Source organism: Gavia stellata, chromosome 3 (genome assembly GCF_030936135.1).
Source record: "Gavia stellata isolate bGavSte3 chromosome 3, bGavSte3.hap2, whole genome shotgun sequence".
In the NCBI taxonomy this organism is placed as follows: domain Eukaryota; kingdom Metazoa; phylum Chordata; class Aves; order Gaviiformes; family Gaviidae; genus Gavia; species Gavia stellata.
The window spans coordinates 72,852,801-72,878,113 of NC_082596.1; the positions used below are offsets into that span (position 1 = coordinate 72,852,801).

General features: G+C 40.8%; 1 protein-coding gene across 1 annotated transcript in view; it reads left to right on the top strand.

The window, feature by feature from the left end:
- The window catches only part of EPB41L4B (erythrocyte membrane protein band 4.1 like 4B), a 185,055-nt gene extending 160,055 nt beyond the window's left edge, over window positions 1-25,000 (top strand). The window contains exons 23-25 of the mRNA XM_059836006.1: window positions 14,351-14,419; window positions 18,424-18,587; window positions 20,151-25,000. Of these exons, the coding sequence (XP_059691989.1) occupies window positions 14,351-14,419; window positions 18,424-18,587; window positions 20,151-20,220 (303 nt within the window). The 3' untranslated portion in view covers window positions 20,221-25,000. The remainder of the gene's footprint in view (window positions 1-14,350; window positions 14,420-18,423; window positions 18,588-20,150) is intronic.
- The last annotated feature ends 313 nt before the right edge of the window (window positions 25,001-25,313 follow it).

Below are 25,313 nucleotides of genomic sequence, written 5' to 3' on the forward strand. Positions count from 1 at the left end.
GGGGCTTTACTGGTGGATGCCAGTCTCATAAGCAGTCTATTGAATTACTAATATGCAAGATAACTGAGTGTCTGGGAATGCAGTCAGGCTCAGAGACTGCCTGTTGGATCTTAGTTTAACATCCACTAAAAAATGTAAAACGCTTTGACTGCTACCCAACTGTTTGGGGATTTACTCCCATTCGTCCATTACAGAAGGGCACACAGAGTCATTGAAGAAGCAAAATGAGAGAATGCTAAAAGATGAACTGTAAACATCTAGATTTACTTCTTATTTTGCCTCTATTTAAGTGATTTAAATTCATTGGCTCAAGGAATGTTTTTTTCCCCATTATGTGTATGCTGAGCAGAACAACTCGGTGCATTCTGTAAATGTATAACAGATGATTCAGCACTTCCCTATTTCTTTAATTAATTGAAAGTTAATTCAGCAGGAAATAAAAAGATCCACAAGGTGAAATCCATTGCTGACTTTGCACCAGTGGACCCTGTGCTAAATTGGATACGATGTGTACATGAGCAAGGAAAGGTACAAAAAGAGGGAAAAAATGCAGGCATGATGCTTCACTGTGCCTACTTTGTATCTTCTAATTCACTGCTTTAAAAAACTGAATGACCCCTTGGCTAACTTTATATAAAACTTTCGATGAAGGTAAGGGTGGAATGTCAGAAGGTAGTTTGGATCAAGAGGGTGTAAGCTTTTACGTGGAGAGGTGACAAAATCTACATGTACAATTACTTCTAGTCATCTCTGTACATTTTAAGATGCTGTCTTAACCGTTCTCTGGCATTCCATGTGCCTGCCTCATGCCTACAGAAATTATAAAAGAAGCAAAGGCCTATCCATAAATCTGTTTTCTGCCAGATCATGCAAGCAGAGCTGGTCCTGGAGCTTAAAACTTTGGCTGGACTCCATAGCAGGCCTGCCACATGCTGGGACCTCATTTGAGAAGACATTTACAGCAGAAGACTGGTGGGTCTTCTACCACCTGTATGGCTGCAGAGAGATACAGTCAGGAAAATAGCTCAGAGAGCTGCTAGTGCTCTGTAGCTAAAGTCTGTGAGATTGTTGCCCTGTGGTGGGATGTTTGCTGTGCCTTTATGGTGGGTGGTTTGATGGCCATTTACAGACTTGTCTATGAAGCTGGAGGATTGAGGTTGTGGTGTCACAGCTGTACACGCAGGTCTTTCCGTAGATGGGTGCTGGATGGTTTCATCTGTCCCAGCTTCCTTAGTGGAGCTGTGACAGGAGCTTGATCAGCTCATTGATCCAGCTGAACACTAACCCCACAAACAGAATGATTTATCTTTAGGTCAAATCATCTGTGAAAGCCTGTGGTTTCACAGATGCTTCTCCTGAGGACTGTGGGAGCGATAAAGTACATTTGCAAGCAGTGTAGTTTCTCAAGTAGTACTCCAAATGGGACTATACTGTGGCTGTTGAAGTAACTTTAAAATGAAGTTTCATCAGTTTATGAGAGGGAGTCCAGGACGTGCTTGACTGCAATAACAGTGTCTTGAGGCCAACTGACAGGCAGTATCCTAGGCACACTGCTCCCTAACAATGCAGAGCATCTGAAACTGCCAAACACCATAGATGAGGCAGTGCAAGACTGTCTCTGTGCTTCTCTTTTTGTGTAATTAGTGCAATAATAATTTTTAGTCCAAAGCTTTTCTACATGCCTCTGAAGTGATATAGATTGCCACCACTTCCGCAGCGGTTAGTAAAGTCAGAAAACCTGAGGATCATAAACATTATTGTAGCTTAAAAATAAAAAAAGAAGAAGAAAACGCTACCTGCAATCCCTTTTTCCTGCCTCCCCATCAAAAACGTGATCCTTCCATGAAAGCAACAGCTTTCTCTTTTCTTAAAATCAACAGATTTTAAATTGGCTGACATCTACCTCCTGCTGCAAGCTGAGAAGGCAAATCTTTAGCAAATCTTTTAGAACCTGCATATTGTTGTAAATCAGGTCTGATATGTTCAATCATACCTTTGCTCAATATCTCTTTTTTGTTTCAGATTATTGCTTTACTTTTCAAGTGACTGTGTTTCATGTCCTTAGAAGCAGTAAGCAGGTGTAACATCTGCCTAAGAAGAATAAAAGTGAACAACAGACAGACAGGGCTTTTCAGACACAGAGCATCAACTTTTGGATGTACTGACTGAGTCTCCTTCTTTTCCACTCTACAGTAACCCATGTAATAGAAAAATGTTCAGCTTCTGTGCAAAAGCTTACTTGAAACTAGGTATATCTTTTTATGTTTGCTCTCAATGAGACAAGTATAGTAATAAAGCTATCATGTCTCAAAGTCTTTTGATAAAGGCATATTAATCACCTTTCCTTTGGCCTGAGAAGTACATAATTCCTTTTGTCTCAGCAGCTGTGAAGTTCATAATCTTTCTTCTTCACTGTGATTAGTGGCAACTGCATTTAGACTCCAGTGAGTAACTATTGTGTATTTGTTTTCTTTCCAACACACTAATGAATTGATATATGTGTAATTCTAATTCACATTTTTCCAGTGTGATAGCAAGTGTGATGCTAACTGCTTGGCTGTTCTGTAGAATTTCAATTGAATGCCTCCAAGCTCCAACAGAAAATGGAAACATCTGCTTTCCAAGCTGTTTTTTGACTGGCTGGGTGACTCAACTTGTAAAACCAGCAAAAAGAGCAAGTAAACTTTCTTTTTTATTTGCCACTCAATTGAATAATCAGAACTGATAGGAAATCTTTTTTTTTTTTTCTTTTTTGATTAAAGTAAAATCTAGTTGTCTACATTTTCTTTCAAAAGCCTGGATTCTGGAAAACACCCTGAATCAAATGTCAGAGAGTGGTAAGAAGGATAGAGAGAAGTATCAGGCCAATTTGAAATGTTTTCACTGTAGCAGTTGTGAAGTGTTTCCATTTCAAGTAATGTTTGTTAATTAATTTCAATGAACTCATGTTTCCAATCAAAATTTCATTTCTAAATTAGGCACTAAAACCTCCTCCAAAAAAACGTTGAGATAAAACCATTCTTTTGTACCACACTGATTCTTTTGTAACACAGTCAGTTTGAATAAATAGGTATTGTCTGATGAGAATTCCTAAGCAGTTCCAATAGCATCTCTTCTGATGAACCAACAGCAGTACCTAAGTGATCATTGACTTTCTCTTGTGGCCCGTCTACTGATTTGTCTGCTGCTTTTTACTGTTATTCACAACAGTGGGAAAATCCCTTCCCGAGGCATATTATCTATTTAATTTGTTGTAGTCTGTCTACTAGCAATCAAAACCAAAGCAGAGTCCCAGTCATTGGCTTGTGAGATTTACATGAGGACAGATCTTTTTCTTTGACTTTGTACAGAGCCTAGGACAAATCTTATAACTCAGAAAAGTGGTAATATTAGAAATAACCAGTAACTTGAACTGATAAATTGAAGTTTGCATAAATCTCAGCATGTCTGTAGTAATTCTGCAGTTTCTGAGCCTTGTCCCAAGTATCGTAGATCATAGAGGAAAACTGTAATTTAGTTTTGGAAGGAAGAAAACAGGGGTTACTTAATTCCAGCTAATCAACTATCACGGCAACTGGATTAAAAACCACTGAACTCAGTAGCAGGGGTCCTCTTCTGTTCATTACCCCTTGTATCACTCTCTGAAAAACAAAATAATAAACTGTTTTGGGCTGAGGAAGAAAATCTCTACAGAGGTAGATGTCCTGTACATCCAATTTAAGCCTGCTGACTAGAAAACAGTTCTTTCATACTCCTTAGTTATTCCTTGGAACTTGGCCACAAAACCATCACTATGGAAGAACTGTGGATTTATGGCTTGCTGTATGGCATGACATTCATCTCACGTTCAGCAACCCAAGACCAAACCCAACGTCTTGGAGGAACAGCCAGTGAGGTCAGAAAAGTGAACCTCTACAAAACTTGTTGAGCAAGTTAATGTCATTTATTTTTCCTCTGCCAAAAATTTGGCTAGAGTCTTGCAAGTGCTCTGATGTTGTGGAACATCGCCTGGCCACTTTGGGCAAAGTGCCAGATATTACCAAGATGGACTTTGATGAAGGAACTGCCCATGTCGTCTGGCATGCACATCAAGCCACGTGCACATGCTCTGCTGAGAGCCCTGTTGGCAGTGCTGGAGATGGGAAATCATGTGCCAAGTATAGTGCGCTTCTGACTACCTGAATTTGTGCATAATTTGGCACTCATCTCATGCTGCATCCAAGTCAAGCAACCTGTCAAAATCAATAGCTATGAAGCTCAAGGGCTCCCATCCAGATAGAGCCCATGTGTTTGCATCAATGGCTGAGATGCCCAGATTGCAGACAAAGCTTGCTCTCTTCAAAATGTCTGTGGTCAGCAGAGCCCCTGTTTGTGTGTGCCTGTAAAGCGACTTTGTCCTTCAGATCTCTCCTGTCTTGCTGCTAGTGGTTTGGAAAAAAGACTTGAAGAAACTGTGCTTTCTCCCTCAGCAAGAACAGGGCCACTGAGGCAGTGTGCGTAAAGGCTTTTCTTCACATCTACCATGTGGCTGAAATGGGCATATTACTGCACCAATAACAGTTAGTTCCTAAGCTCACGGGGAGCACACTCCAAAAGCAGCAGGCACAGGATTACAAAAAAAAAAAGCCAAACAACAACAAATCAAAAGAACACGCCCAAGAAAACAGCTATCCCAGTGCTCCTGGGGAGAAAGTTAAAGCCGTTGCTGTAAGACCCCTCATTGTTCCCCGGTTATGAGGTGGACAAGAGCAGCTTCTGCTCCTCTTTCTGATTCAGAAAATTTTTCAAGGTTTTTCTGAATTGAATGAGTTAACTATAATATTCCCAGGGACCATGACATCAGCAGAGGTTGCCAGACAACAGTGTGTTTTGGCCTCCTCCATCACCACATGGTCCTGGGAAGGGGCCTTGGAGGCAGTGGTGCTGGAAACATGCCTCGCAGGAAATCCCCAGCTCCCAGTTTGGCTCCCCTGCGAGCTCCTGCTGGGATGGGCAGGAAGTCAGTGACTGGGGAGCAGGATCTGCCCGTGACGTTTTTTTCACAGTGTATTTCTTCCCCCAAAGAAGAGCCACAAGCAGACCTCCAGGGAGAGGACTGTCATTGTTTGGCCTCTCTCCCATTTCCCTTTTCTTTTCCTGTTCACTGCAGCATTATAATCTTCTTCAGTTGCTTTCACAGAGATGTCTTTAATAATGGATCCCCTGGATCCTTTGCCCAGTAAACAAATTATGGGGAAGCAGAGCTCTGCTCAAATGATAGAGCAGCCTTCTGGCATTCAAACTGCTGTCATTCCTGGGCCAAGCAGAAGAGTTCTGTACTTTTCCTCTCTGTCCAAAGGAGAAATTTCTGCTGTAATTAAGGATGGGCAAGAGTGAGCTGTGTGCTAATAGCCCTAATCAATTGGGATTATCCCTTGACTGGGACTAATCTCTTTAGCTATGGAATATGCCTGAGTACAGTGTCTCAGACTGGGAGACTGGCTCTTAAGGTAGCATCCCAATTTGTTCTTGAAAAGATGGAAATAAGCTGAGAAAAGGAACAATACATTTACTTTGATGCTGGATTGCTTTAATGAGGGACTCGACAGACACAGAGGTATCTGGTGTGTTTCATGGCACTGAATTGGCAAAGTATTACAATGGAAGTGTTTGAATCTGTAAATGTATATGCCTAATGAGCTGTTGCGTTTGAACGCAACAAGATTTTACTTGCAGTCAGGATAGAACCTTTGTGTTTTTTCAATGCTTGGTGTATGGCAACATGAATGATTCCATAGCCAAGGCCGTGAGGTTATGAATGAATAGGTTTTTATATGTAACATTTATCACAAAATATTTACGAGATACGGGATTGGATTTGTTCATGCACAAATCTTAAACCAAGCTAAACGTTGTTCCTTATAGATTTTTAGCTTCTACTCAAGTTGGTCTTCTTGATAGGATCAAATAGTTTGGCATCCACTACATTTAAAGAAGCAGTGCTCTGTTTCCATGACGCATGTTGGAAAGGGTGGCATGTTATGAATGGGAATGGATTATTGTCATATGGAAGCTTAATTCAGACCAGGGTTTTAGTGAGACTGACAAACTGCAGCACAGCAGTTAGCACTCCTGTGTGCATTTGAGTAGATCCTAATCCATGAGAGGTCACCAGAATTTGTAGGCACATGCACAGATTAAGGTTGCAGTAGTCACTAGGACTAGTCACATGCTGAAGTTGAAAATATGCTCAGGTGTCCTTCTGGATAGATATATAAAAGTGGTGAACGAGTTTGTCATTTTAACACTTTTTCTGCAGCTCCACTGACTTTAATCTACCTGTGCTATTCTTTTCCTTTACAATAATGAACTGTATAAATTCCTGGGGATTTTGGTAGAGTTCAATAGCCCAGAAAAATAGGACAGAAAATTAATGCAAAGTATTTCTTACTCTTCTGACATTCAAGGAGACCGTGATTGGTTGAGTTTCTGGACACTTAAGGACTTTCAGACAGCTTTTGCTTTTACATAAGTAGAGATTGATTACAGTAGAAAGTCAAACTATTTGTTTGTGTCGGACAAGGGTCAGGCAGTATACTGTTTGCGTCAATCTATCATAACTTTTCAATAGAAGAATGTGAACCTGATGCTTTTGAAAAAGTGCAGGTATGTTATGTGGTTATTAGTCAGCCCTTGTTGAAATGTCCCTGGGTTTCAAGACTCCGTTGTTAATGAGGCATGGTAAACCAACAGTTATTGGATGATGAGCTATCAGTGTCTATACTTAGAAATAATCTGGTGCGGCTAGTGGTGAGTTTCCATCTGGTACAAAATGCATGTACAGTCTACTTGCTGGCAGTCAAATTGGGAAATACATGGCTTACCTGGGGTGCTCTCAACTGGCAGGAATCATGGTACTCATTTCCTCCTCTTCATGTTATCCATCTTTAGTGACTTTCTTCTATGACAACAGCCTCCATCTGCAGACGATGCCACATAATTTTTTTGGCTGTGCACGTGATCTAGGCACCTGGCACTGGATCATCATTGATTTCATTGGTAAAGACCAAGGGGCAAAAAAGGTAACTTTGCATTAGCTGTCCTAGCAATGCAACTAACTTATTCTGCAGCAATGTTGGAGAGCAACCATATCCAGTGAGTATACCTACTGCTTTTTGTTTGCTTCCTTTCTGTGCTTTAAACAAAGACCAAGCAAATGCTGCAATTTTTAGTCTGCATTTTAGCAAACACATCAAGACTGTGACATCATCTTGCCTTGCCACGTTTTCCTCTGGGGATGGTGACTGGGCTGACAGCCCATGCTGAGGTTATGTTCTGCTTAAGCTTGCTCGCCTTCACAGCATCAGCAAGACTACTGAAAATCCTGAGGACTGTGAGAGCGCGGACACTGTCTTGCTTTTGTCACATCTGAATTGTCGTTATTCTGCATTCTTTTGAAGAATGTCTTCTCAAAAATAGTCTCAAGGCAAAGCTACATTATAAAAATGATCCAGGACATGCATTCCCTTCTGATGTGCTGTGGAGATGCTGGGCTGTCTTAATAATATTACTACCATCATCCCCTGTCCCCTCCCAATACCTCTGAAATCACTTTGCTAGCAACCCATAATTACAGTCCTTAGGGTGAAGATCAACACAGTACTCCATCTTTAAAGGCAGCATAAGAGGGATACTAGCACCAACACAATTTGCAGGGCTGCCCTTGCAAATTAGTACAAAAGTTGGCATGAAGATTCAAGATTTTACACAGGACATCTTAACTACTGTATTTTAGGTAGACCTGCTTGTAAATAGTGTATAGCTTATACTGTAGCCACAAATTACTCTGCATTAAGTATCTGTGAAATGCTATAGCTGCAGCAAAGCAAAGCTTTAGCAGAGGCTGAACCCAGTGCATCAATCCCATGAACTCCCTTGAGTATCCGTTTGGGAGTAGGAAGTCACTGGAGCACAGCCAAGGAGCCACACAGCCACCTCCTGACAATGCCTCTATGTTAGGAAGGGTTATGCAAAGTGACTTTAAGAGGGAGGGAAGTATCTGATGGAGCGGAAAGTATTAGTCCTGTTGTACAAGCACCCAGTGAGGCATCAAGAACATGGTGTATGCTGCCAGGGCACATTCCAGGACAGGTGGACTCAGCCTACAGCAAGGTCCAGAGAAGGGCTGGCATACATCAGTGAGCAGAGCAATGGCAAGTTCACCATTTGAGGGGACCCCAAGAGAACTCGGTTCAGCAAGCATACCATGGAATGAATGTGACTTTCAAGGTGGAGATTTCTCAGTTTGCCAAAAGCACTTAAGTGGTACCTGTGGGGAGGGGGACTCTGTACTGCAGTCCTGCAGTCCTGTGGAAACTCGCACCAAGCAGATGTCAGATGAGTCAAACAGCTGGATTCACTTACATTGGTTCTTAGGTGTCAATGAATGTTGTTCGAAGAATTTCCTTGAACTCCAGTCTCTGCCAGTTATTTGCAAGATGACCAAGGGAGACCCGAAGACCAGGTGGAGCTAGGAGGAAGATTTCACAGCATTATGTCCCCAGAGGGAGTGACAGTAGGCAGAGAGGTTCTGAACACGGAGTGTTTCCCTGGCTTGGCGGCTTGCACAGAACCCCATCCTCTTCGTAAACTTCACATTTGGTGCCTTAGGGTGTTTTCAATGGTACATTTCTGCAAAACTGCCCCTCTTTAATGTGTATGAATGAAATCTGTCTGCTGATACTGACACCTGGATATTGATTCAACAAGTGGAAAAAATCCTGCATCCCATGAAAAGAAGGTGGTCTGTGATGCAATACGCGTGGGAGTTGCACCAAGTGTGGTTCATCAAGGGATTTAGTTTGCACAGCCTTTTCCAAGACTGATTAGCCAATGGCATTGCTGATTTACATCTCCATCCTGTTACAAGTTTATTGGACTGCACTGGTTTGGTCTGATTTTTGCCCTGTGCATCCAGACAGGGATTACCCCTGCCTACCTACCACACTGGTTTTGTTGCCGGACGTGAAGGGAGTGAACTAGGTTTGACATTACGTGGGTGATCGATCATTGGAATCAGGAACTACCCTCACTCAAAAGAATTTGTTTGGCCATGGGGGTATTGCATGGTGAAAAATGCCAGAAACTCTTTGGTTTTACATTTTCCACCTCATTATTAATTTCAGCCACTGAAATAGTATGACACCAGACAAGTTGCTTTACTGAACAATTGCAGAGTCCAGAATCATATCACTGGTTTTGGAAAACAGGTCTAATGGTTAACTGGTGTTTTTAAAGTCACGTCATAGATCAGGACTGGGAAATGCTAATGCAATGTACTCCAGTAGTTTCGGCTGCTGATCTTTTCTGATTTGATGAGTAGAAACAAGTCTCTGTGCTGTTTGAATGTGATGGTATTCAACTTACAGCATGTATTTTGAAATAAAGCACCACAGAATATTTCTCTGCCTACATGTGTTTATGATGAGAGAGACGTTTATGTGAGAGATGTGTTTATGACACTGCTTCAGGTGTCAGCAGCTCTGCTTCTGCTGCAATGCACGGGAATCTAGTGAAGTGTTTGGCCTAAAGTTTGTCTTCCATCTAGCCAGTATACAAAGTGACGGTGCAAACCCACTGAGATGGTACATTTTCTCCAGCATATTGTAAAGGCCTTCAAGTCAAGGTGCAGAGGATGGGAGTGAAGTGTCAACAGCAGAAAATGTTACCAGACCTTTGTAGAAGAAAACAAAGTTGTGGCAGGGCAGTGAATATACTGACTACCCTAAGTGGAAGAGAACATATCCAAATTAAGCCCACTTCTCCCAAAAGTGGTATTATTTTTGTCACAGCAAGGACATTTGTAGTATTCCCCTCTGACAGAAATACCAAAAATAGCTATTTTTATATCAATTAATACATTCCAACTGCTGACTCATTTTCCACAAGTCTCCTGCTGTTTTCATTTCAGGTGGGAATACTCTTTCTTTTTCTCCCTCCACTTCTGTTTGCTCTTATGAGAACGTTACAGTTTTTTTCTCCTAACAAATCTAAAAGGTATTTCAGTAAAGTACAATTGTTTTTACTGAGATTTTAAATCCTGTCCAGAAGAACGCTTTGCACAAATGCAAAGAAAAGGGGAAGCTTCTTCTCCTGTTGTTCCTTTTCTTCCTTCACCATCCTTCATTCTTTCTTGTGGTATAAATATCAAGGAAAATTAGTGCTGTTAATTTTTTCTGGTTGTGGCAAAGATACCTCCAAAATATGTCACTCCAATGAACAGCTAATAATGTGATAAGAATCTTTGAGTACTACCAGAAAATTATCCACAGAGGAATAAAATTTCACTTATTTTCCCACAAAATCAATGTGACTGTTATATTGACAGGTTTTCAGATTTTTCTCCTTAAAGACTACTCAGCCACTGGACTTCTCCTGAGACTGTGCTGATCCTTTTTGTATTATTGTATTCTTTTTTTCTTTCTTTTTGTTAAGAGTCAACTGTTCTTTTAAGCTTAGTAAATTCTTAACTTGCCAAGCTAAATATTCTAGACAAGGAGATATTTGTCCAAAGTAGTTCTGCTGTGGTAATGCACCCTGACCTTTCAAGAAAGGGGCATTTGAGGTTGTGAAACAAGCCCTCAGCATGCGGGATGCCTCTGGAACGCAGAATGCCTTCACTTCCCTTTCATGCCATGCCCCTGTGATGTGACAGTTACTTATGGGACCTGCTTTAAAGGTTGTTTTATGGTTGTGACTTTGGCTGCAAGACTGTTTTCACTCCTGCAGAGAGAGCAGTGTGTTTGAAATCAAGTTTTATACTTAAAAGTCTGTCTATGCTGTTATCAAGAGCACAGATCTGTCCTTTTGTTGATCATGGTATTTCTGTAGCCCCTGTGACACCAGTTAGTGCCTTGTGCTCCTGTGGAAGAGCCTGCCTGTGCCAGAACGTGCTCCTCTGAGCAGCTCTGCAATGTGGACATAATTGTTGCTCCACCTGCCACCACAGGAATTTTTGTGCTCAGTTGTAAACTTCAAAGCTGTCTCTTGTTTTGTTTCTCTTGTTTTGTCTTATACCAAAGTAGATAGAATACCTCAGCAGCTTGTCTATAGGCAACCCACGTGCTAGCATGTACTGTGATTTACTAGTCTGAGCAGCTACAATTCAGCTTCACGAGACCGTCCTGCACACAGAGCTGCCCACCTCCTCTTCCCTCTCCCTTTTCCCCTCATGTTTGCAATCCCAGGTGAAGCCTGGATGCTGCTGAAGGTCTCCAGAGGCTGGAAGAACTGCAGGTTTGCGATAGGTGGTGGAGATGGCTCTGCTCTTCTTCCTTCCTCAGTCCCCAGGTGGCATCTTTCAACAGATGCTGCTGCAGCAGGGAGAAAAAAGCACTCAGGAGAAGTTTAGGGACTGCTTCTGCCACATGAGTTAGGAGACATTTAAAGGTACGGTACATCTTCATCCTAGGGCAGGGAAAGAGACTATGCACTGTGTGGGGAACGCATAACATTTAGGTCTTCACCTCCTGTTCTGGTCAGGAAGTTGTTTTGCTTTCTGAGCTACTCTGAGAGTTTTGACTCCATGCAATAAACTCAACCCCAAGACAAGGGTCAGGAAGAGAGTCACACATGACACTGCTTTCCTTGTGTGGTGGGGTGGGAATCAGAGGGTTTTCTTCCTTCTTCCAGGTGCTGGCAACTGCTCCTGTTGTCAGCACACTGCTGGCCATGGCAGACATGCAGGACAGGCAGGCCAAAGTATATTCCTGGGTGAAAAGATCTTTCAAATTTCCAAATACAGTGTCACATAAACCAGTTGCTTAACTGATGCTTTCCACACTGCTGTCTCCCCATCCTGCATATCCTCAGTCTGGAAAGCATTCTCAAATATACAAAATTTTTCTGCCATTGTGTCAATGAGGGTGTTGTACCTACCACCTACTCAAAAGAGCCAAGCCACGAATAGATAAGAACCTCTTGCCAGTGCTGAAGGAGACAACAACAATGTTGTCTCTGCTTTGCCTGTGGGAACTGGCAGCAGCGCTCATATCAAGGCCCCGGGCCAAACCAATAAACTGTCTTGTGCCATTTGAGTAACAGTGGTCTCTTCTCAGGAGGAAAAAAGATGAGAGAAAGAAAGAGTAAATCCTAAGGGCTGAGCAGGATGATTTGTGTTTGTCACTCTTACATTGAACACAAGTATAATTTTTCCCTCTGTTATTTAATTTGTTTTCAGTTTCTTTAAAATGCTGGAAATTGGTGGGTTTAGAGTCTAGAAAGCCTTTCATTTGTTGAGATTGTCTTATTCCTAAGATACAGCTCCCTGAGAGAGGAACTCATGCTGATAACTAAACCAGATATTAACCATTTTTTGCCATGTTTGATACGTCGGCTGGCCTCAGGCACATCCACAGGGCTGACTCCTCTTATGCACCTCTGGTCCCAAATGCCAGTGTGCTCTTGAATATTGTTTGGCGTTATATTGCTTTTCTATATTCAGTAACTGTGCTTTGTTTCCTTAATGAGACCAACCCGCAAAATTAGAGAGGTTTTGGCTGTAGCATATCAAACTCATACTGCATATGAGCAACCAACTTCCCATCCCTGTTTGGCTTTGGCTCAAAGATTATGTTTGTTATGGAGTGCATTTGTATTTTGGACTGTAACATCATATTGTACACCCTTCATAACCTGAGAATGACAACTTGGGCTCATGGGTATTTGCTGTATCTCAGAAGAGAGAGACATGCTACAGCTGCCCATGTTTTGCATTGACAGACCTGGCTCTGGGTATGACGTAACATAACAAACTTGCAAGGAGCTATTGCTTTGAGCTAACGAGTGGGTTAGATTGACGCAATGTAGCATACATACACTTTGCTAATAGACATGAATGTAGGACTATAAAAGGAGTGTGAGATTTTCTTTAATATGTTTGCATAGAAAACTGTGATTAAAAAGAATTTCTCCCTTGCACAGTTTTTTATTCATTTGTGCCTGTGTAATTGACTTATAAACATCTCTGTTCTGTTAAAAAGGTATTTACATGCTTAACTGTACCTTTGCTATCCATGATCCTCATGTGTAAGAAGCCTGACAATTAATGCCAAGCTTAATTCCACATGTTTGGAGAAGTGGGCACACAGATGGCTGTTAATTTCTCTTGGCATCCTTATAAGCCAGTATGTTTCTGTTATTTTACTTACAAAACAAACGCTATACATTTACTTAATTATATTTGACATTATAATTTCAGGTTTTGCTTTGGCCTACAAGGGCTCAGGGCCCTTGGGGTAGCTTTCCTCATTATTAAACAACAGTTACATAGCTATAGTTAGTGAATTATGCTTGAAGACATGCATAACAAACAAATGCACAGCAGTTTCTATAATAAAGTGAAAAACACACCTTTACAGTGAAAAAATGCATTTTTCCAAATAGAAAGCATGACGTGCAGTTCAAAATTGATACCTTTATTTGGTATTTTGTCCTCTCTGAATGGATGAATAAGTCTGCATTCTAGAAAGGAAAATCATGGGAAACAGCATTCACAATGAAGTGGGACAGAGATTGTTGCTGCTTTTAATATTTCTTTAATTTCAGTTAATGTTTGAAATTATTTTAAGGGCAGAAGTGACTTCCAGCAGGGCCTGGTCACACCGGTGACCGTACACTCATGGACCGAGCCCTGGGACCTCTCAGGCTTCTTGGCACATGGACATGTTGGTCTCTCACCTATCCATCTCCAGGCACCTTTCAAAAAACCCCCCTAAGGTCATCCTTTATCCACAGCCCTCTTCTTGACACAGGACCTCGTAGCTGCCTGAAACAAACAGTTGTCCCTGGTGCTTTTTTTATATATGGTTTTCTTTCGATCCCACCTTATGTAATTGTTTGTCTTTGGCAGCAACTGTGTAACTGAGTATTTGGAAGTCTAAAATATGTAAAGCCCAAATTCTTTAGCCGAAGTTCCTGCACTGCAGAATTTGCTCCTACACTTCATATTACATATTATAATATTACATATTATATTTTAAAATGTTGTGCTGGCTGACGGAAGCAGGTAATGATCCAATGGCTGTTGACAGAATTGGAAGATGCATTGTGTGCAATCAGCTCCATATTTGCACTACAGATTTAATTATATGGTAAAATTAAACTATCAAGTTTTCATATTTGTGCTTTGACTATTCATCATCAGGTTTCTGTATGTATTTTTGGAGAGGTCTTTTTTGGTCTGGTTCAAGCGCTGCTGAACTGCTCTAATTTGTTGGATGTGTCACTGTAGTTGCAATGCTTTGCTGCTTTTTTTTTTCTTTTGCATTTTTATGCTCTGAAAGTAACATCTTTTTCTTTATCTTTTTTAAAGATAAAGACATTCCCTGCTGATACATCTAATCCTTTTTTCGATCCTTTTACAACAGTACCACAGTTTTCTGTAAGTAGAACGTGCAACTAAAAAACTGTGTATTTAACACAATTCCAGCTGAGGTTTTAACAGTGTCAGAAACTTATGCGCTAAGCAGTCCTCAAAAAAAAAAAAAAAAAAAAAAGATAAATTCCAAGTAGAAATTAGAGTGCAAATCAGTCAAATATTCCCATTATACAAATAATTAACTTGGCTGCATTCAGACATTGCTGCTTACTAGACAGAGGACTAAGAGTTAAAGGTCAAGGCTCACCACTAATGCAGTCAGTTCCAAAATGTTGTTCAGTTCAGGACTGTAGAGGACACTTGTGAAGCTCCATAGCATCTTTCCAAGGAGCAATAAGGGGGTGGGAAGACTTAGTCCTCTGTCTAGCAATTGCATGGCCTCCTGCCTGAAACTGCCTGCTGTGCCATCACAAGAAGGGGCCTGATTTTCATTGAATTTATGTCTGAATTTTAAGGAAGAATTATAGTTAGTGTGTTAATGACTACAATGGTATCCTTGTATAAACTCCCATGTTTACTTGAATCAAATATTGAACTTAGTTCTTGTTAAACTTTCACAGAAGTTGGGATTTAGAGTTTCTGGTAGGGCAAACTACATACAAACAGGAAACAGTTATTTGACAATTTAAAAAATAAGCCCAATCTAACTCCTACTTTAAGGGTAGAGGCATTATGTAATAAGTATGAAAAAATTATCTACTCAGGCAATTCAGAGCATTTTAAAGGATTTTTGGAGGACTTGATATAACTGAATATGTCAATGTGGGACTGATTATAACCCTTTCTGTCCTTTCCAGGGTGAGAAGTGATTCTGATCTGTAAGAAACACTCTCTGATTATAATTATAAACTACAGTAACTGACTTATAGTTTTTAAATTACATTCACAAAATGAACAATCTCAGACTTTAAGCTTAACTTTTACTGGTAGCATCAATCTGTATCTGGCATATAATCAGAGATAAGTAACTTCAATCACTGTTGGGCCATGTGCAGTAACTGTCTGCACTTACTGATTTAAAGATTTAATGATTTTTACTTTTCTTTCACAATAAACATGATAATGAGATTTGATGTACATGTTGTTTTTCTCCAAATAGGTATTTTAAAGCTAAAGTTCATTAGGCTTCCCAAGCTGTGTCAGTGCCACTGTTGAGCTCTAATTAAAGGTATCCAAAAATACACGGGAACATGTCACCGCAACTTTTCGCTAGGTCAGCCAAGTCCAGATAGTACAATTGTGGTAAAAGCTAAACTAAAGATACAGTGTTTGTGTCCATCATAGTATTACTTTATATAAGCAAAAAGATATGCCCAGAATAGCTTTCCCACTAATTAGTTATGATTGTCAGGAAATTATTTTTCCGCCTATGGCAGTTACGATGAAAGCAAAATTTAGGAGGGCTATCTAAAATATTTTTTCATCATTGGGGTGATAGAACTTTAAAATATAAACAGAAGCTACCCTGATATACTTTCCCACAGAAATTCCCGTCTTGCAGAAAATGGCTGTTTCATGGCAAATTCAAATTTCGAGATTTTTGTTATGCTCTGTCAGGAAAGAAGAAGTTCAAACTAATCTTTCTGAAATTCCCTCCTCTTCCCATAGAGTCGCATTTCCCTGAGCAGGGTGGAGTGCAGAATCCAGATCACAAATATTTAAAACACCATTACAATAAAAATCTAATAGTGTGTGATCCATCATACATACCTTTAATCAAATTACATACAAATATCTGTGGTAAACCAGCAACTACTCAGAGAGCTGCATAAAGATGGGAAAACAATTAGGAAGGTTAATTACACTTTGGTTCTGTGTTTCATGGTCCTCTGTCCCAGACCAAAGAGATGTGGTTCTCCCCCGCAGTGTTTTAATTCATCCTGACACACGGGCTTGAGCAAGCAAGGGCTTGAGGATAGCTACACCGCAAGTGGGAGCTGTAAGGGAAGGGTCTAGATCAGTGCTAGGACTTGCAGGCACAGCTAACTCTGAACGGTCTCCTGTCACACGCAGTCCCAGATGTAACATTTTTTACTCTTTTTCCTTGTTTGTTTGGGTTTTTTTCTTCTTCTTTTGCGTGCTTCCCCTTCACTTTTTTTTTTTTTTTTTTTTTTGCTTGGAACAAAACATTGAAATGTTATTGAGGGGGAAAAAAGTTATGAACGGTAGATTTAGAAGGCTTTACCTTTTGTGTAGGGCTTCTAATTTGGTGGTGTATATTTGAGAACCTGGTTGCCTGGAATGTTTAAAAATAAGGTTCATGCCAGGAACCCCTCTGAATTTCAGAGATTTCCATAGAGAAATGACAGGCTGAACGACCATATTCTCAGGTTGGTATGAGTCACATGTAGACTTAAGTTAATGAAATTACAGCTGTTTAGACCAGTTAAATATTTGGTTTAAACATACAGTGCAAGCAGATATATATAAAAAGATGCTTTGGATATATACTGTAAAACCATTATCCAGAGCAAACACATTTTAGGACTCAGGGCAAATCTTCATCAAGTGTAATTTGTCATTGTTCTGCTGATTTCAGTAAGGCTGGGAGAATTTACATTAGCTTCACAGAGTGGTGCCTCCTTCTCATGCTGTGAAGTAAGATCTGGCAGTCCTCAGAGGATGGGGATCCTGTATGACGAACAACAAATTTGATATCCTTGTAGCCTGTAAGGTTGAGTTTTAAAAGCTGAATGACAGAGAAGTTTGAAGAGGTTGTATTAGTCTGTATTTACACACATAATTGACCAAGGTTGGAGGGAGAGTTTCTTTAGTTGGCTTTACATTTTTCAGTTTACTAATTTTCTGGAATTAATGGAATTCCTTCTGCTTCAAAGGTTGTTTTGGAGCGTACCAGATGCTTTTAGCTGAAACATGAACGGGGACATGTTAAAAAATGATAATAAGCAAGCAAACCTAATGCAGCCATTCTTTCCTGGGCTCAAATAATTGTCCCACTGATTAAACTGATTAGTTTGTGTTTAACATTAATCCTATGTGGCTTGCAGAATTTGAAAAATAATTTAGAGAAGAAAAAAAGTTGCTATTCGAATAGCTGGATAAATATCATATGCTCCCTTATGATGGTGACTTTTCTTCCTCCTTGCTTCAAAGTCTGAACCAAGTTCAGAAGAAAAAGTTGTCAAGAAAGAAATGCAGCTGATACCAGTAGGAGCATATCCTAATGGTCCTGATGCACTGAAAAACTGCAGTTGCTCTGGGCTTTTCCCAGGTCAGGGTCATACACGCACCACAGGCACTAGCCACTGTGGTTTGGCATGAGAAATAGTCCATGCCAAGAAGCAAGACAGGGCTGGTTTAGTTTTAGGGATCCTCCCCTTCCAGTTGTATAGGGTGGCCCAGTCTTTGCTGTAATACTGCAGCACTAATATGCCTCACCTGACAGACAGGAGATGGTTGCTTGCTGTTTGTTTTAAACCAGCACTTCCAATATTGCTTTAATGTTGCCTGTCACTAGATACTGCAGAATATTTCTCTTGAGGCATGTTCCAGTTAGCAAACATGGGAAAGGGATGGAGACTGAAACCTGGACTCCTACAGGCCTGGACTCCTGGCTGTTAGAAAACACAGAGTAGTCAGAGGACCCACCAGCAAATTGTACAGGATTTCTGAAGAATAGTCCAGGAATCTCACGTGGGCAGTGTTCTGCATTATTTTTAGGGAAAATGCAATAATGATAAGTGGCATTCTCCAAACTGATCTTGTCTTTTATCCGAATGCTGCCAGTACCATACGTGGAATTTCATCTCACATAGCGTGTGTTGCCATCAGGCTTGTCCCTCAGGCACAGCTCTGAAAAAGCCGCCAAAAGAGGTGGCTGTTCAGCATCTACGGAGGTTGCACTGAGCAGGTATAGCTACAGCCTCCCCTTTGTTTTTGTTATTAGTTGTTGTTACTGAGTGTTTGGCAATTAATGAAAGGTAGCAGGAGCAGTAGAAGCTAATCTACACTTTTTTCTTTCTGTGTCTGTATGCATTTTTTTGTAGGCAGAATTTACAGACAGCAAATTACAATGCTGTGCGGTGCAGTCATCTCCTAAGATAACGCCGGTAACATCATCGCCTGTACTGAGATCTTTGGCAGAGACTATACCAACTCCAACAGTCCAGACAATATATACGTCGCATAAACCAATTTCACTGGCAGACAGGTACTGTGCAGTTCTTTCACAGAAATACTATGATGCTCTCTGCATTAAAGGAATCAGCTTGAATTCTCTTTTTCTATCATAATCACCATGAAGTGCCATATCCCTGATACCAAAAGATTTCCCCTTGCTGCTTGACACCTACTTCAGAATAGGTGGGTTATGTAGAGAAATATCTATAACTTATATCTGCTCTGAGAAAAAAAACCTGCCTTAATTAACTGCTGCAGCCAGCAGTGTACCATTTCTGTGGCCAATGGCCTGGAGAGAAGGGGTTGTGCAGATTTTCCTCAGGCAAGTCATTTTGTCTGAACCACAAAGGTTTTCTTTTAGTAATTGCTGTTGCAATTTGTTTTTTGAAATTAAATGTCCGTGGGGGAAAGCTGAGGTTGAGAAATGTCTGCTCTTCTTAATGAAAAACAGGCACTGGTTTTCTTTCTTTTTCCTTTCCTGTAGTTTCTCAGAGAAACAACAAGCCATCCCACCTTTCCACTGGCAACCTGCTTTCAGTTTTCAATTCTTCCATTCTAATGGTTTTGCATGCTAGATTTTTATTCTAGAATTTAATCAAAGCTGAATTTCCCAAGCTGATAATTTACTGAATATAAATGTAGGAGTGGAAATACTCAATACTTCTGGAGCACAAACAGTCCTAGGCTTATGTTGAAGAGAGAAGTATCTCTTTGGCATCATAATACATGAGCCTTTTTTACTTTTGGATTCCCAGTCAATTCCCATTTTAATTTGTTAATTATTTTTTGCAGGTGTTGGTTTAATTGCACCTGCACACTTGTTCAACATTGCTAACTCATAAAAAAATTTATCATTCCAGTGAAAATGTAATTCTGAAGCTGTAGCTCTGAACTCAGCTTCTGTATTCTGAACTTCAAGCACAAGTGGGTGATTCCACCCCTGCTTGTCCATGGATGGGTTGCAAAGTTTCTGCATTGCAGTTTATGTCTCCAAACTGTTTTACATGCATTAGATACTTAACTCTCAGTACAGCAGCGTAAACAGATTTTCTTTCCCCATACTATTTATTAAGAAATGGAATGGCTAACTCAGGGCATTCCCAGTGTTGCAGAGCCTGCGGGCTCAGGAGTGATTTGGTGTCTGAGAGCAAGGACTTCAGGCTCTACTTCCCACACCCTGATGTGTGCAGGACTATAGTAAATCCAGTGTATATAGATGGCCTCAATATCAGACCATGACAAGGAGCAGAAGGCTATAACACCAGTTTTGTGTGATGGCATTTACTGTAGCTGTTTCATTTTTAGAGTACTAGTCCAGCTTCCTTTGAAATCAGTAGCCTTTACCGGGGCTAAGATTAAATCCTAAACTGTTTTCCTATGTGGGGTTTTTTATGTCCTTTTTCTTGCCTCTGCTCTTCAGAAATACCAAGTGGTACTTGTTTTTGAATCAGCCATCAGTTATCAGCCTTTTTACTTAATCGAGTCTGACCTTTTTTCCCCTCCTTTGGTATTTTGAAAATGCTAATTATTTTAAATTGAAATCTGAGACTTATTGTTGTTCCCATAATTGGCTGTTTGTGCATTAATTACACAGTGCTGAGACTCTGAGGCGTGAACTTGAGAGAGAGAAAATGATGAAAAGACTCTTGATGACAGAATTATGAAATTTGCACTTCCGTCAGATGGAGAATGGATTGGGGCCTTTCATGTGCCTTCTGTCTGTTTACATTCCTCTGCTTCTGTGTACTCAACATAATGCATCGGGAAAATGTGTGATATTCCTGGCTCGCCTGGATTCACCACGGTTGGTTAAAATTAAGTCTCGGCTCGACTGTAACTTAAAGGAGTTCCTTTATTCATTTGCTGCTGGGAAATAAACCTTCAATTGTTTATCTCTCCTGAGATTTTATACTATTAACACAATTAATTTCAGGTTTGGTTTTGGTAAATCTAGGGCAAAAAGGATCAGCAAGGAGCATAATGATTTCTATTGGGAAACACTGTTCTGTACATATGTTAATAAGTGCACAGAAATTAATGTTATGCAGAATATTTTGATAGTAACATAGAAAATATGTCATTTTGTACAACTGAAAATTGCAATGAGCTACTGCTATTTGTTAAAGAACCATTTTTAAAGCAGAAAAATTATTATTACAGCCTAACCCCAGGACTGTTAGTCTCCACAGAAAAATAAACGGCTGTCTTATTAAATTCCTAACCTTAACCTTCACTCAGAGATACAGATTGCTGCAAGGGGGAAAGAACACCCCACCATACAGGTATACGCACCCAACACTCCCTATAGTTCGTCATCTTGACCTAAACCTTCAACTAAATCTTACTGTATCTCCATTAATGAAAAAAATCCATTGTTTAAAGTAATTTGCTACTGACTTTCTAGCTTGATACTGACTTTTTTTAACATAAGTGAGAAGTTTTACCTTCTCCAGGTTGCCTAGGTATTAGGGCTTGCCCACACTCGGACAGCTTCTGCCCCAGCATTGAAGGTTGCAGAGCCTCAGCGGTGTGGACGTAGCTCACGCAGGGAGCATTTGTTCCTTCCTGGGTAGATAAACCACCTTCCTGACAGACATGGATTGATTGACCACTTTAAAGAACAATAACAATGATAGTTTATGGCATAGCTGTGTCTATACCCATTTTTTCACTCTACTAATCAGCACGTGTGTACTGGCAAACCTGTGGAGGGTATGCCTGGCTATACATCCTGTTCACCTCTGGCACGCAAGCAGCCTCTATGTTCAGTGGAGCTATCTCAGGCATCAGGTGTGGTGGGTGGTCAGTGCTAGCAGAACCACAGCCCCAGGGAGGGTGTTTATGGTATACAGGTAATGCTACCAACTATTTCCTAGGAAAAAAAAGAAGAAAGAGATTCTCCATTTCCCCCTGTTCAGTAGTGCAGAGTCATCTAGAAAGCTACCAACAACTGATGGTCAGCTACAAGGTACTCTTCCAACAGGAAAGCTTTTGTGAGTTTTGTATGGCTGAAGATGTATATTTTTCTGTTACTCTGTACACTATGTTCTCTTGTTTGTATTAAGATAAAAGATTGCCCTAAATTTGATACTGATTGTGATGGCTTTATCTCAGCTTAAGCAGTTTGTTTGTGTGGAGGCTGGGAAGCGATTGCTGTGAGACTGGGTTTCCTTCAGGGTTAGCTTGTGCTCTTTTTCTGAAACAAGAAGTCTTGAGAGCATTGTAGGTCTGTGGATTGCAATGTGGAGGTATAAAATGACTTGTCTATTTTATATTTACAGGGACAAGAGATTAGCATTAGGCTCCCCAGTTAAATCCACGAAACCCAAACCTTTCTGGTTGCCATAAAATGGGGCAAAATAAATAGCACACCTGTTAGTTAGAAACTCACAGTACAAAATATAATGAAGAAGCTCAACATGAGCAACGGGTACAAGGAGCCATAGAAACACCCCTGAATTGCAGATTTCAGACCACTCAGGTGACTTTAGTGGGTAATCAGATACGACATGTACACTGTGCACCTTCTAGTTACAGTGCCAGGACACTTCTGTTTCTTATGTTTTAATGTACCACTCCATCAATCCAAGGTTATCAAAAATGGATTAGGAACATGAAATCCCAAGAAATCAGAAAGGAGGGGAAAATGCAACAGACAAAAAAGGCTGCATCTTCCATGTCCTGTTACTCTTTTCTCACCACTTCCCAGAAGGTTGTGGGGGAGGCAGAAGCGGCAGCACATTTTGTCTACACCCAAGTAAAAGTGAGCATCATGAAGAACAAATAAAAGAAAATCGTAATTAGAGGTGCTGTTCTGGGAGAGGAAAGCAAAGTAAGGTTGAGAACGGCACAGCACTGACTCAAGCTGAATCTGGTCTGCTGCCCGCTATTAGGCAACCCCCAGTTGTGTGTGAACTGGCAGCAGTTTCACAAAGTCATTACCAAGGAAAAACAGAAAAAACAGATCTGAACGTACACTTCAGTTGTACTGATTGACATGGAGTGGACTTTGGGAACCCTGCTGTGCCTTCAGGTTTCGGGGCAAACAGATCCCATTAGCCACATTAGGGCAGTCTGGTCACATAAGCAAAAGCCTTCAGCAAAACTGAATGCCTGACTCAGACCAGCCCATCAGATGTTCTGGCTCGTAAGCAAGCTATTAGTTTATTATTTTAAATGCAATGTTTTGCTCCCAATGTATAAATATTCTTCAGCTGAAATATTCAGAACTGGAAAACAAGAAACGTGAACCAAGGTTACTTTACAGTGGCCAGGTGTTTACAGCTGAAGCATGCTCTGGCATAGCTGCGAAAGAGCAGGGACTCCTCCCTCCTTGGTTCCCACCAGGACAACAGGGAAAGGCTTGCATGGCCACTCAGTTCCTGTGGGATGTTTTCCACAGAACAACCCCAAGTACATTGCCTTGTCTTGTTTTAGTGTCTTATCCACTGGCTGCCACCGTCCCTTATTCTGCAGTCTAATGGGGCTTTATTAAAACTATTTTACGGATACCAAACTAAATTTTTAACTGCGGAATGTCATCACCTTGTTCTTTCTTACTAGGTACCTTCTTCAGCCACGCTTAAGCATCTCAGTTTTCACATCCTCTGAATAAACACTCCTGCCTCATCTCTGGTTGGGAATTACAGTGTTAGGACACCTGTTAATATAAACTTCTGTAAACAAGACAATGTCAACAGGAATATATGCTGAGGGGCAGATAGTCTAGATTTGCCCCTAGCCTTTAACTTTACAGGTGTTAAAGGATACTCTGCCTGAGGGTACGTCTATATAATAGTGCAGAAGTATCTGAGCTAGCTTTAATGAGCTTGCATATGTAGTTATGGCAGCATGAAGCTCAGCACAGGCTATCATTATCATGTACATTGACACATGTAAAGATAACGCATTTAACAGTAGCCTTCTGAAGCATGGTTTCCAGAGCTGGTGACAGAAAAGGGTGGCTGAAAGGAATTCATCTCTTCAGCTCTCCTGGGAAAGGGTTCATCTCACTTAATGTTAATATGCTCAACTCTCACCTGACGAGAGATCAAAAGAACTGCCTTCTGGAGGTGCCTCTGTTTTAAATGCCTACCTTTATATTGCTTAAAGTTAAGTGAGGTGAATCCTGCGCTCTGTCCCTCTGGTTAGGTCTACATTGCAAACCCTTGCCGACATGGCTACATCATCCAGCGGTGCTTTGAGGTATGATTTGTGATCAACATAGCTCTGCCAGCAAAAGCCTTGCGCGTTAGGTGTAAATATACTACCAGAAACATCCTGTTGTCAGAACAGCTTTTACCCCTTATGGGGAGAACAGAGAGCTGGAGTAACGTAAGTGGCATAAGCACAGAGGCATCGTTATAGTTGTGCCCAGTCTGGGAGTAGCTGGTTGGTGAAACCTCCTGCTATAGCCACGCTGGCAAAGCCTACCAGGGGTGGCCCTGGCTTTTAACAGTGCCCCAAGCGATGCTCTGACCCAGTCAGCAGATCCCAGCTTTCCAGCGTGAAGTCTCTAAGTGGCAGAATGCAATGTTGTCACGGTTGGGTGATTCCAGCAAAATTTATTGACCATTGGAATAGCTATGCAAGGAGTTAAATATTTTCTCATATTGCAGTCTCTTATGGAAGCCAACCAATTGTGCTTTGTCTTTGTGTGGTTCAGCTGTTTCCACTACTTTGTTTTAAAAGGAATAACCGGGTTTTCATTAGAAACGTTGTTTGAGATCCCACATCTCTATCAGATCCCATAGTGTGTGCAGATTTTTCAAGTTTAAAACATAGTTAGGCCCTGAAAATGCAATGTTTGAAAATTAACTCCTCCAAAGTTTCAGTTCGTGGCTTCACAACTCTCTTGCAACAGGATGCCTACGTGCCCATTTGAAACAGAGCTGGCAATGCAGTGAAATGTTTCATCGGAGGCAGCATCATGTTTTCTTTGAATTGTTTACAAATATACTTTGGTTTTCTTTCCTTTTTTTTTTTTTCCCCCTGAATACTTTTCTGGTTCATTGGCTACAAAAACCTACTCATAATTATGCAATGGAATATTGTTTCTTTGGTTTTTTCTATTTTCTTTCTTTTAATGTCCTGATGTTCAAGGAGTTTGCAATAAATATACTGAGGCTGATCTGTAATTGCATGTAAGATCAGCCTCACAACTGTGTTTTGTAAAGTTAAGTGCCGTAAAAGAACCTGTAGATGACATAGAGAAGGAGGGAAGGGAGAGAGTAAGTGGAGGAGAAGGCTTCTTTGGCAGCTGCAGCTTTGACTGGTGGGTAGCAGCTTTAAAGTAAAATTGCTCACACCATTTTGATTCATCTGAGTAGCAGCATGTATCATCAGACGGTGTATGATGGCATTTTGTTGAAAACATGCCTAGAGAGAAACTTTTACGGCTCAGCTGTTTACCTGTTCCTGTATTCATGCCTGCAATAAATGAGATGAAAAATAAATCACAGAGTCTGAGCAATTTGTAGATCAAATCAGTCATTTAATTGGCAGTATGCCAATTAAAGGAAACATTCGGTTGCTAATGAAGTGGATCCACTGTCATAAAAAAAATACATCTTAAGGAAAAAGCAGAGAATTTCTTCAAAAAGCCCAGAGGGTTTTCTCCAGCTTAAAGTTACAGACCAGCATTGTAGGGTGCCAATTATCTGTTGGGTCATTAGCTGGGGCATGCTTTGCTGAATACCAGAGCTGGAAAAACACTGGCAGCATCAAGGTAGAGAAACACCAAACATAGCATGTTGCT